At 52.1% G+C, this 11,966-nt stretch overlaps 4 protein-coding genes across 4 annotated transcripts; 1 reads left to right on the top strand and 3 right to left on the bottom strand.

Annotated features, from left to right (window-relative positions):
- Window positions 1-32: 32 nt before the first annotated feature.
- Z519_00592 (uncharacterized protein) lies at window positions 33-758 on the bottom strand (the record flags this gene model as incomplete). The annotated part of the gene is made up of 1 exon (XM_016758349.1): window positions 33-758. The coding sequence occupies one exon, from the start codon at window positions 756-758 to the stop codon at window positions 33-35; it is 726 nt and encodes a 241-aa protein (XP_016625598.1).
- A 550-nt stretch (window positions 759-1,308) lies between these two features.
- Z519_00591 (uncharacterized protein) lies at window positions 1,309-3,518 on the bottom strand (the record flags this gene model as incomplete). The annotated part of the gene is made up of 5 exons (XM_016758348.1): window positions 1,309-1,691; window positions 2,883-2,959; window positions 3,055-3,110; window positions 3,248-3,296; window positions 3,349-3,518. 5 exons carry the CDS (start codon window positions 3,516-3,518, stop codon window positions 1,309-1,311), a joined length of 735 nt encoding a protein of 244 aa, XP_016625597.1.
- A 779-nt stretch (window positions 3,519-4,297) lies between these two features.
- Z519_00590 (elongation factor G, mitochondrial) lies at window positions 4,298-6,809 on the top strand (the record flags this gene model as incomplete). The annotated part of the gene is made up of 3 exons (XM_016758347.1): window positions 4,298-4,515; window positions 4,567-4,678; window positions 4,728-6,809. The coding sequence occupies 3 exons, from the start codon at window positions 4,298-4,300 to the stop codon at window positions 6,807-6,809; spliced, it is 2,412 nt and encodes an 803-aa protein (XP_016625596.1).
- A 2,284-nt stretch (window positions 6,810-9,093) lies between these two features.
- Z519_00589 (uncharacterized protein) lies at window positions 9,094-11,249 on the bottom strand (the record flags this gene model as incomplete). The annotated part of the gene is made up of 5 exons (XM_016758346.1): window positions 9,094-9,160; window positions 9,237-9,760; window positions 9,860-10,769; window positions 10,842-10,963; window positions 11,013-11,249. 5 exons carry the CDS (start codon window positions 11,247-11,249, stop codon window positions 9,094-9,096), a joined length of 1,860 nt encoding a protein of 619 aa, XP_016625595.1.
- Between the last annotated feature and the right edge of the window lie 717 nt (window positions 11,250-11,966).

The following is an 11,966-nucleotide window of genomic DNA, read 5'->3' as shown; positions in this document are numbered from 1 at the left end:
ATCTACCAATAAATTCAGTTCCCTTTCGTTTCTCAACCCGCGACAACGGCCAAAAGAAACCCATCAAACGTCTCGCCCTCACGTCCCTTATGGCTGCTGACCACACTCACCATTGTGGCCTTTACTCTGCCGTCCTTGCCTACCTTGACCGGCAAACTCTCTTTCTGCCCTGCTTCATACTTTTCACTTTCAGGGTCCTCGAGAATCGCCCGGACCACATTGTCGACATAAATGCACCCGTTCGGACGCGCGAGTTGGACGGCGTGCTGGAAGTAGTCGAACTGCTCGTCCCAGTCCGCGTCGATGAAGACCAAGTCGAACTTGGCCCTTTTGCCGTCCCGCTGTTCTGCGAGAAGGCGGGGGAGGCTGTCTAGCGCGGGCGCGAGGATGACTTCAAAGTCCTTGCCGTCCTCGTAGCCCGCGTGCTTGAGGTTCTGGAGCGCGACGTCACGGTGGTGCGGGTCAATTTCCAGAGACGTCACGCGCACGTCGCCGGCACTCAGGAACCAGAGCGTCGAGTAGCCACCCAAAGTGCCGACTTCGAGGACGTTCTTCGCGCCGATCAGCTGCGCTTGGATCGCCAGGTATTGACCTTGCAAGGGGGATATGGTTATGGGTGGGAGGCCGTTGGCTGCCGAGTTCTCCAGAGCATGGGAAAGAGCCTGGGAGAGATCGGTGCTGGATTGCGGGAGGAGGGAGGATCGTGCGAGGGAGTCGATCTGTTGGGCGCGTTGGTAGAGGGTGAGGGGTGCAGTCATGTTTGAAAAAGGGATGCTTCGGTAGAGTTTTATCGAGTTGGTTGAGCTAACAAAATCTCCTCCAGGACCAGTCTTACCAGATACCAAGGGATTTAGTCTAAAACAACTTACTACAGATCAATTTTTCCCCTTGCTCGGGAGAAGGCAGTCGTTGCCTTATGTAGACCTTGGATTGCCATCACAAAAGCGAAGATCAGCGATAGAGCCGAGCCGGCCGAGCAATCGGCGAGTCTGGCATATCAACGCATGAGGCTGCTGCCGACATCAGCCAATAAACCAATGTCTGGCGTAAGTTAGCGCATGGATCGCCGATGGAATGGAAACGCCAACACCCCATGAGGAAGCGAGGGAGGTACAAACATAATCTGCAGGGTCGCAGGAGAAGACTGCTGCTTCCCCCGTATCGAGGCAATATGAAATTGCCGCTGCCATTGTGTCTCGCCAGAGCAGACTTGCTTGGTTCAATCTTTCATCAGGTTTCGTTGCCGCACGCTTGTGGCCAAAGGCAGATTTCTCCCGATTCATTTGCTCTCCCTGCCCGACTCGTTTGCTAGGGCTTTCTCTGGGGCGCTGGGGTGCTCTCTGACTTATCAAGTTGCCATGGCCAGCCAATGTCATAGAGAAATTGTTCAAGATCCAGATGATTATTATCCGGGTTGTATGCGCTCATGTGCATGTTGGGCGTCACAATCGTGCTCTTATATCGGTTCATTGCGTAGAATCGGAAGAACCTCATCGCCTTGGTGGCGATCTGGAGGGGGCCGCATCCAAGATACTGCCATTCGACCAGCAGTTTCAAGTAGCAGGACTGTGGGCCGAATTTTTCCACCTTCCATAATACTCTGAATGCACTGAATTCGTCGTGCGTCAGGCTTATTTCGTTCTCAGATTCATCTTTTTGGGACACCTTCAGAGAGAGGAGTGAGCTCGGCACTGGGCCGGGCGTCAATGAATTCAGCGATCAGTAGCATGTTCCACTTCTGGCGAGCCCATGCTAGAAATGCTCTCGCGTCAAATTTTGAGATGCTTCCTCATGGCGCAATATCAACAGATGAACAATAGTACTCGGTCTGTACGTCTCTCAAGTCGATAAGCAATTTGGTCTTGAAAGCAAAGAGGGCACCGAGATTGATTAAGAACTTACCAAATAGCCTCTTAAGACTTCGTCGACATTGGTGCTGGAGAGTCCAAGTAGACTCGCTTTAGCCCTCCGGCATCTTGTGAGCCGATGTGCCCTGCTGAGCCAGCTCATGCTAAACTACTATTCTATCCGCGCTTGAATGTTTTCCTTTGCAAGATGTTCTGCGGCTGTGCCCCCTTCCATTTGGAATCTCGGCTTGAAATTCAGAGCGTTCCGCACGATGTTCTCGTGTGCAATCACGGTCTCGTCGATATTGATGTCCGAATGATATGCACCTATGCTGGCGGCCAGTCCCTTGGCACGCGGCCTCGTTTCATCTCCGCTATTATGCGTTGCCATGAAGCACGTGTGAAATAATCGGTTCACCATCTCCTGCGGTGTTCTGACTGCGTGGGCTTTTTCGCCAGGGATTCAACGTAAATCCGCCGGCGTGTTGTCCTACCCTCCGCTAATGGACTTTCACACGACGTTGGTCATACCAAAAACAAAGAGAGCCACAGTAGCGCTATCAACGCCTCCAAAAAGAGTAAGAAAGTACCCAGCAGTGTTGGAGCGGGTGAGATACTGCCACAGGAATACAGCTTGGGTCATGGAAATCTCTTCCATGGCGTCGAGAATCTTGAGAGGAATTTGCGGCGATGGATGCAACATTTGGGAAAAGACCTCGTCGGCGGAGCGTGGAAGGCATAGGTCATCCTCGATTCTGGGTACCTAGGCTGAGCTGCAGCTTGAAGACTGCGCGAAATGCTACTTCTGTAGCTGCGAACTTCTTCGAGATCGATTGTCGCGGTGGTAGCTTCATAGGGTCACGCGAGAATTGCGGAAATTGGTTTAGCACGCGACCGTTGCACAAAGTCATAGATGAGCCGCCAGCATCATCCTGTCCTCACCATCGATCATCAATCAGAGTCATCGCAACTGCAAGGGATTTGGAATGAGAGCAGCTCTCACCGCACCGATAGCATTAGCATAAATATAAATACCTCCCAGTTTGCGAGTGTAGTCCTGGATTAGGCTGAGTCGGTTGTTGAGTTTTCTCAACTCGGCGTGCGAAGCGCTACTACAGTCCTCCCAGGAGTCACATCAGCAACCTGATCTTGCAAACAGGAAGAACCCAGCTATTTTCAGCAGAATATGATGTTGCAGAGAACTTACGAGTTTACAATGACCTCCACCCCATTGGGAGCCATGTTCTTGGAGCGATTGGACGACTGTACAAGGGTTAGCAGCTCCTGGCCATTTCTGTCGTTGAAGCGACCGCCTCGTGGTGCCATGACTGAGAACAAGTCGACTTCTTGAAGGAGGGCGTGCGGGCTTGCAGCTCAAGTTCGACAGGTGGATTTCCTACAGTAAAGAGCTCCTCGCACGTTACACACTCGGACCACCAATTGCAAGCCCTCGAATTGAAATATAATTGCAAAGAACCGCTTAGAAGTATTTTCCACTTACCCAACCGATGTAACCAACCTAGAGAAAACGGCTTCGCTAATTGGTACCGTCATCCGGCCGGTGATATCGCTGATAACCTTTTCAAGGTAATCCGTCTCGGTGGTCCTCTCCTTGACCCAGGTCGCAAAATGTCGAGCTTCACAGTATAGACCGTCTTGGGCAAGGCTCATTTTTAGCTGCATGAAGGAGGTTTTCTTGTAGGTGAGCGGAATGTTACTGTAACGTCCGTTCTGGCAGTGTCAGGCAGGGACAGGAGTGTTTGCTATTTTATTTCTTACTCTATACTGCACGTCCAGACCCCGTTGATAAGCATGTTCTTGTGGATAGGATCTTTCAAGATCTCCCCCATTACCTCGCAACTGTGAAAGAGGGTGTCGGATTCGACTAAGAGGTCAGAGTCGGTTGATCATGTCTTTTGAGGAACGCTTGACTTATCGAGACATCCATAACCAGAAATCGTTTGCTATTACAAGTCATTATCATTTTCGTTGCCAAGCAGCTAGGTACCATGAAACTATCGCAGCACATGGCAAATCGGAAATCGTACTCGAGGCCGGTACCGTAGTTTAACTCCTCTTGCTCTGGCTAGCCGTATGATATCTAGGATTCTCTCGAGATTCACTTGAAAGTCTATCGGCACACTGGGGAGTGTGGCACTCACGACGGGAATGAGAAAGCATGTCGTCGTAGAGTCAACTGGGCGCAGGATTCAGCTGTCAGAAGGCTGACCGAGCGGACGCTCACAATATATGTCCTGAAGATTGTCAGGATAAAGCTACTGCCAAGCTCAGCCTTGTGAGTGCGCCAATTCAGAGACTTTTCATTGGCTAACAGACAAGCGATCAGGCTCGGGCTTGGCGACGCCGGGTTGAGCTCAAAAAAAGTTCCCCGTCAAATGATGGAGCATTGAAGGAGCGAGGACAGCTTCGTGACCTCTCGACTTGTCAAGATGAGTGCATCGCGTGCCATCGGAGGCTCCTCGAGGCTTCTCAGCAATCTAGCACGCTCTCAAAACTCGGCTCTCGCGCGGCACCGGGTTTGCCGGCGATGCGCTTCCACTGCAGTTCTCCCGACGTTGTCCGCGGGCCTGAGGGCGCAGTCGAAACAATGGCCGCTGGACCGACGATGGCAGCAACGGCGAGGTGCGGCGGGCGCGGCGGCTGCGATGTGAGTATTCCTCATAAGTTTCTCCTGGATTTTGTTCTAAATGCGTGGCAGGCTCGAAGAAGCCCAAGATGATCCCGAGGCCCTCTCGCAAGAAACCATTATTGACAATTTGTCGCCGGAGGAGGCACATCGTCTGTCAAGAGTTCGAAACATTGGGATTGCGGTCAGTCACAAGTCCAATTTCCTGTAGTTCAGTCAATTGACATCGACAGGCACACATTGATTCTGGCAAAACGACGGCGACAGAACGAGTCCTCTTTTACACGGGCCGGATTAAATCCATCCACGAAGTCCGCGGTAAGGATGCGGTCGGAGCAAAAATGGACTCGATGGAACTTGAGAGAGAAAAAGGCATCACTATTCAGTCCGCAGCCACTTTCTGTGACTGGGTTAAAAAGGAGAATGGCAAGGAAGAAAAGTACCACATTAACTTGATCGACACTCCCGGACACATTGACTTTACTATCGAGGTGGAGCGTGCACTCCGAGTACTTGATGGCGCTGTCATGATTTTATGTGCTGTGTCTGGAGTCCAGAGCCAAACTATCACTGTCGACCGGCAGATGAGGAGATACAATGTGCCCAGAATCAGTTTCATCAACAAAATGGACAGAATGGGCGCGAATCCATGGAAAGCAGTCGATCAGATCAACAAGAAGCTCAAAATTGCCGCTGCCGCTGTACAGGTGCCTATAGGCGCTGAAGATGAGTTTCGCGGCGTGGTCGACCTGATCACCATGAAGACGTACTATGCTGAGGGCGAACGCGGTGAGATTATCGTCACCAAGGACGAAATTCCAGCCGAGGTTCAGGAGCTCGCAAAACAGAGAAGAGCAAAGCTGATCGAAACACTTGCCGATGTCGATGACGAGATTGCGAACTTGTTCTTGGATGAACAGGAGCCTACGGTCGAGCAGCTGAAAGCCGCCATTCGCAGGGCTACCATTTCGCTCAAATTCACACCGGTCTTTATGGGATCTGCTCTCGCCGACAAATTCATCCAGCCAATGCTCGACGGTGTCTGCGATTATCTCCCGAACCCCTCCGAGGTGTCAAACACCGCTCTGGATCGAAGACAGAAGGAGGCTCCTGTCAAGCTTGTACCTTACAACTCGCTGCCCTTTGTCGGTCTGGCGTTCAAGCTGGAAGAATCCAACTTTGGGCAACTCACCTACATCCGCGTGTACCAAGGCAAATTGCGGAAAGGCCTTAACGTGTTCAATGCTCGGACTGACAAGAGAGTTAAGATCCCACGTATTGTTCGCATGCACTCGAACGAGATGGAGGAAGTAAACGAAGTCGGGGCTGGAGAGATCTGTGCGGTGTTTGGAGTTGATTGTGCATCGGGAGACACCTTCACAGACGGTCAATTGGGTTATACCATGACCAGCATGTTTGTGCCTGAACCGGTCATCTCTCTCAGCATCAAGCCGAAGAACAACAAAGACTTGCCCAACTTCTCCAAAGCCATTGCGCGCTTCCAGCGCGAGGATCCCACATTCCGAGTCCATTTCGACACCGAAAGCGAGCAGACTATCATCTCTGGCATGGGCGAGCTCCACCTAGAAGTCTACGTCGAACGTATGCGCCGAGAATACAAGGTCGATTGCGAAACAGGCCCACCTCGCGTTGCTTACCGTGAAACCATCACCAAACGTGTCGAATTCAACCATCTCCTCAAGAAACAAACTGGCGGTGCAGGTGATTACGCCCGTGTTGCGGGCTATATGGAGCCAAAGGGTAACCTCGAGGGCAACCACTTTGAAGAACACATTATTGGCGGTGCCATTTCCGAGAAGTTTCTTTTCGCTTGTGAAAAAGGGTTCCACTTGTCTTGCGAAAAGGGTCCCTTGGTTGGACACAAAGTCCTCGGCGCAACCATGGTCATCAATGATGGTGCAACACACATGACTGATTCGAGCGAAATGGCATTCAAAAACGCTACGCAGCAGGCCTTCCGAAAGGCGTTCATGGACGCTGACCCTGTTGTCCTGGAACCGATGATGAAGACCGTCGTGACAGCTCCAACCGAGTTTCAAGGCAACGTGGTCGGGTTGTTGCAAAAGCGGAATGCGGTGATCAACGATACTGAAGTTGGCGTGGATGATTTCACGGTCTGGGCCGACACCAGCCTCAACGGTATGTTTGGATTCAGTGGTAACCTCCGAGCCGCGACGCAAGGCAAGGGCGAGTTCAGCATGGAGTTCAGCCATTACGAGCGCGCTCCAATGCAGCTGCAGAAGGAATTGCAGTCCGAGTACCTAAAGGCCCAGGCGGAGAGGAACAAGAAATGAAAAGTGGACCGGACCATGAGGTGAATACAGGTGCTGAATGAGGGAAGCCCGCCTTCTTACCGACCTGTCCGCATTGCTCCTTGTGGATCATGACGAATTGGGCGAGCCGGGATTCTGTAGCGTTCATCCGACGATAACGAGCAAGAGAAGCACACAAAATCCACAAGAAGCAGCGCTTGACGTTGGAGATCCGGAGGCGCTTCTGCAACATCACAGCCTCCTGCTCGGGCTGAGACGACACATGACGATCCTCAATGTGTCAAAAAGATGAATTCAACGCCTGTTCGAGGAAGATCGTGGCGTCGATCCTCGGATCTTGACATGAAGACTGGTGGGCGAGTGAGTTGGTGGTTTCTCCGCGTCCGCGACGACGTTTCAAGGGCTGTAAAAGGGGTTCGGCGTCACAATATTCTTTCCATGGGTATATGTGTTACTACCACTCTACTCTGAGCGTTCCCTCCCGCCGTCGAGACTATTCAACTTCGGCATGTACATAATATACAGGCTACAATTCAAAAAGGAGAATTCAAAAGCTATTACGGGGTGTGCGTCCCAGTCCTCCATCTTGTACCCGGTGCATCGTCGGCATGGAGGTCATTCACTGCATTGGCGGTCGCATTACACGCGGTGTTTCAGCGCCCTGCCCACACTTCGTTACTCATTCTATGGACCTCGCAGTCCTCTTCTTACTGGTGCTGGTTATACCTGTGGATATGTAGCTCCGTACTGAGCACGCCGTGGCTTGCTGTAGCGAACACACAGGACTTAAAACCAGCCAGCCACACCCCTAGCATCTCGCCTTCTCGCCTGTCCAGCTCCGGCGCATGGGTCAATGGTGTGCGTCGGCTTGCCCGCTCAAGTTCTGGAGTATGTACTCCGTACTCCATACTCCATACGTGCTTAGTTGTTCTGCATCTATCTAAAACCCCTGCTTCGGTCCTTGGTCATCACCATGTATTGCGCAGCTACAATACCCTTGAAGTGGACCATGATTGATTGGTAGGTCGCAGCGAGGGATCTTGGGAACCAACTGCCCGTGTTCGTGTCTTCACCGTTCGCCCCAACCTTGCAGGACTCGATACATTTTCTTCAGCCTGACTGCCTCATTGACGACGCTCCCTCTCCTTCTCCTCCCTTGCTTGTTTGCGACTGCGGTGGCTCATACCGTCTACCAGCGCGGGGTTTCACCATGTCTACTACGGATGACGGAGGCTTCACCTTGGCTACACAATCGTTCGATACGAGCTCCATTGCCTCCCTTGCGTCGTCCTTGGCGAATTTGATCGGACGGCAATCTCCTCTTTCACCCAGACCGACGGTGCTGCTATCACTTCTACCACACCGTCGGCATCGGCTACCACCAGTCATGCTTCGGGCGCAGTCACTCGCACGACCACGACCAGGAGTCCGAGTACAGCCACTGGCATTGGCACTGGTACGTCCGCGCCTGATTCAGGAGAGCTCTCTTCGGACGCAGCAGCTGGGATCGGCGTCGGGGTTGGAGTCCTCTTTCTCATCATCTCCTTTATCTCCGCTCTTCTGATTTTGAGGCGGCGGCGTCGTTATCCTGGCCCAACCGAAAAGCATGAGCACGAAAGTGCGTCGTGCATATACCATCAAAAGCCGGAGCTTGAGGACACAGGTATGCCAAACAGTAGCGTGGGGAACCTGCTTCGCAGTGAACTAGCAGGGCAGGGGACGAATCGGGACAGTGACCATGTCGTTGCGGAGCTGGAGGTCTGTCTTCTCCCCCCTTCTTGCTTTTCTTCATGTTTTTGGCTCTGGTGTTGTGATGGTAGGAAGAGATCTTTGGGAAAATGAAGTCACAATCTTTCGTATTCCGGGTTCTTTATCCCCTATCTGATTTGTTTCACTTACTTCAGGGTTCACGGCCAAAAATCCTGGCGCTCACAACAGCTGCGGAACTTGGAGCAGATTGAACGGAACGAAATCCTCATCTGCATCGATATCGCCTCGCTGCATTTTGAGTGTCAAGACACAGTTGTTTTGTTGTCCGCGACAGATCGTCACTGCACCTGGAGCCGGCTGACACAGGCTTCGCTGCTCTGCATCTGAATGAGAGTCATTGCCTCAATAGCCTGCATGAATCAATGTGAATTTTCCGTAGAGAGGGGGTCATTGATCCTGCTGCGAATTTTCAAGGTTGAGCAACTCGGCTCAGGAACGAAAAAGAAAACATAACTCAAGCCTTGTCAAGTTAAGTCAGTCGATCATTTTCTTACTGGTATTCTCGCGGCTCGTCCTTTTTGGCTAATCCTTGCGCCTAGATATCTTTCTTGATCAGATCTGCGCCTTTCTCGCCCACAGCATAAGTGGAAGCCATGATGTTCCTGTGTCGGAAAACAATCAGCATGATAGGACGCACATTCCGAATGTCGAGAAAGGAGAAGCAGGGCTTAAACTCACCCAGACACGTGTCCAGGGAAAATCGATGCATCCACCACTCTCAGATTCTTGACCCCTTTCACCTTCAAATCGTTGTCCACGACCTCGCCCAGCGCACAAGTCCCAATCAGATGATACTGTGTGCTGATATGATTTTTGACATATTCAATCCTCTTCTCCTCGGAATCGAGACTTTCCCTCTCGGGCGGCAGTTCTCTCTCAGCAAGCGATTTCGCCAATAAGGGATGTCTGGCCACTTTGTCCATCCATTTCATGCCCGCCGCGAGGATCTTAGCGTCGACTTCGTTCCGAAAATATCCCGGGTCGATTTCAGGCGGTGCCAAAGGATCCGACGACTTGATATGCACTGTTCCCCTCGAGAGAGGGTGTTCGAGGCACATGAGCAAGGAGAGCTGTTGTTTTCCGCTGGGAGGTTTGCCGAAGAATTGAGTCTGATCCGAGCCCTTGGCCACGTCGAGGCGGCAGGGGATGCAGAAGGTTTGCAGGTTGGCAAAGGTTGGATCGCGGAGTTGGTCGACGATTACCTAGCGCACACCATGAGATTGCGAGGGTTGAGGGCGACAAGGGGCATTGTGGACGTCTTTTGGCGTTGGGGGGAAGAAGTTTTGGGGGGAATCATTTACCTTTTCTTGAGCCTTCTCAAATTCCGTCTTTGCTAGTGATTTCTCCTTGATTTCCTTGATGGTAGCCTCAAGCTCCTCGGGAGTCACCACGGAGGCATACGATACAAACCCCATCATCATGCCTGGGTTGGCATAGAGTCCCTTCTGACTCTTCTGGTAGACGTCCTGCTGCATCTTCATGAACTCTTCCCCGTGCAGTGCATCCATCGAATCAATCCCAGGCTTCAAATCGTACAGGAGTCCGCCAAGAACATGGTCCTGGAAATTGGCTCCGACTCCCTTGTTTTCCACTACGCACTCGACACCAGCGGCCTGAAGGATTTCAGGGTCGCCGATTCCAGAGAGCTCGAGCAGTTGAGGACTTTGGATCACACCGGCGGAGAGAATGACTTCCCGCGCAGCGTGGACGCTGTATTTTTGGCCCGTGTGCACGAATTCCACGCCCTTGGCGGTGTTCCCATCTAGGATAATCTTGGTGGCCTGTGCTTCGGTCAGAACCTTTAGGTTCGGTCGTCCCAAGTTCGGGCGAAGATATCCGGTTGCAGCGTAAGATCGCTTCCCCGGATCGTCAGACCTGTTGACAGCGCCCAGACTCGAATAGAAGCCCAAATGGTCACCGCTCCACGCGTCGTGAATCGTCTTCTTTGTCCCAGTGACTTCATACGCGGCTTTCGCAAAGTCCACCTCCAGCGGCATGTACCAGTCATTGAAGCTGGTATGGATGGGCCCGTTAGTTCCATGATACTTGTCGCCTCCTGCAATGGGCATGAATTGCGGGTCGCTGTGCCTCGGCGTGTTGTCCAACGTCTGGTGTTTCTTGAAGTAAGGAAGCATACCCTCCCAACCCCAGTCAGGATTGCCGATTGATTCCCAGCCGCGGGTGTAGTCGTTCTTTGAGCCTCTCACGTACCTGATGTAAAGTGCTTGGTCAGAACTGCATGATATACGTTGGAGGCAGCTACGACGTGGTAAACTCACGTACATGAGGTAATTGATGGCGGAGCTGCCGCCGAGAACCTTCCCACGAGGCATCGAGTAGATCTTGTTTCCAGCATTGGGTTGTGGTGTGCTGGTCATGCACCAGTCGTATTCTTTCCTACCGATCTCGAGAGGGTCAGGAAGGTCGGGTGGGACCGAGCATCATTTTACTCACCATGGTAGGATAGAGTGACGGGGTTGACACGCTCTTGTCGTCCATTCGATTCTCTCCGGCTTCCAGAACAGCCACCGAGATGTTTGGATCCTCAGTTAAACGAGCAGCGACCACCAAGCCGGCAGTACCTCCTCCGACCACGACAAAGTCATACTTGCGAGACACCAATTCGTCGACAGAACAAAGGGCATTCGAGGAGCCATTCACATGGCCATTGGCACCGTTTGTGACGGACATTGTAGTTTGAGATGGGGTTCGTGCGCAGCAGTTTCAGTCGGCGAAGTGGGAGAGGATACGACTGTGACTGAAAACACGACAAAACCCTCTCTTCAGACACCCATGTACCTACCTTTCTATCTTGTGAATCAGGCACTGTCCTTCTGTTTCCCCCGCATGCGGACCTGAGCAGCCCGAGGAACATCCTTTGCGGGGTGCAACCAATCGCTGAGATGCCGGAGAGGGCTTGATGGTGTGAGAGGAACGAGGAAAAGAGGAGAAGGCATCAGATTCGAGATCTGGGTTCGGGACGATCTTCCTCGGAATCATGGATGGCACATCATTCAACCAAAGGGGGTTGTGGCAGGTGTGGGATCTAGGCACCTTGAGACTCGATGAAAGCCAGCGCCGCATTCGGTAGAGCAAAAGGACCATTGTCTGCGTGTATGTATTAGTATTATGGACCAGTTGACCAAAACAACGGCTCAAGGAGAAGACATCAACGATTGATGGTTGCATGGGACTGAGCCGGAGCCAAAAATAGGGGAGGCCTCACCAGCTGAAGGTCGCAGTCGCGGAATCAGGCGCGTGCTGGATTCGGGAACGTGACATCGGCACTTCTTCTGTCTCATTCTCACATGCTAAAGAAAAACGTTTTCACGTCTCCTTGATACACTTCATTCATCAACCGCTGGTCCCCATCCCCCAATGTTCCCCTTTTTGACCTATGGCCTTTTT

Source organism: Cladophialophora bantiana (assembly GCF_000835475.1).
Source record: "Cladophialophora bantiana CBS 173.52 unplaced genomic scaffold supercont1.1, whole genome shotgun sequence".
Classification (NCBI taxonomy): Eukaryota; Fungi; Ascomycota; class Eurotiomycetes; order Chaetothyriales; family Herpotrichiellaceae; genus Cladophialophora; species Cladophialophora bantiana.
The sequence above is the reverse complement of the archived record's forward strand: the minus strand, read 5'-3'. Positions and strand labels throughout refer to the sequence as shown.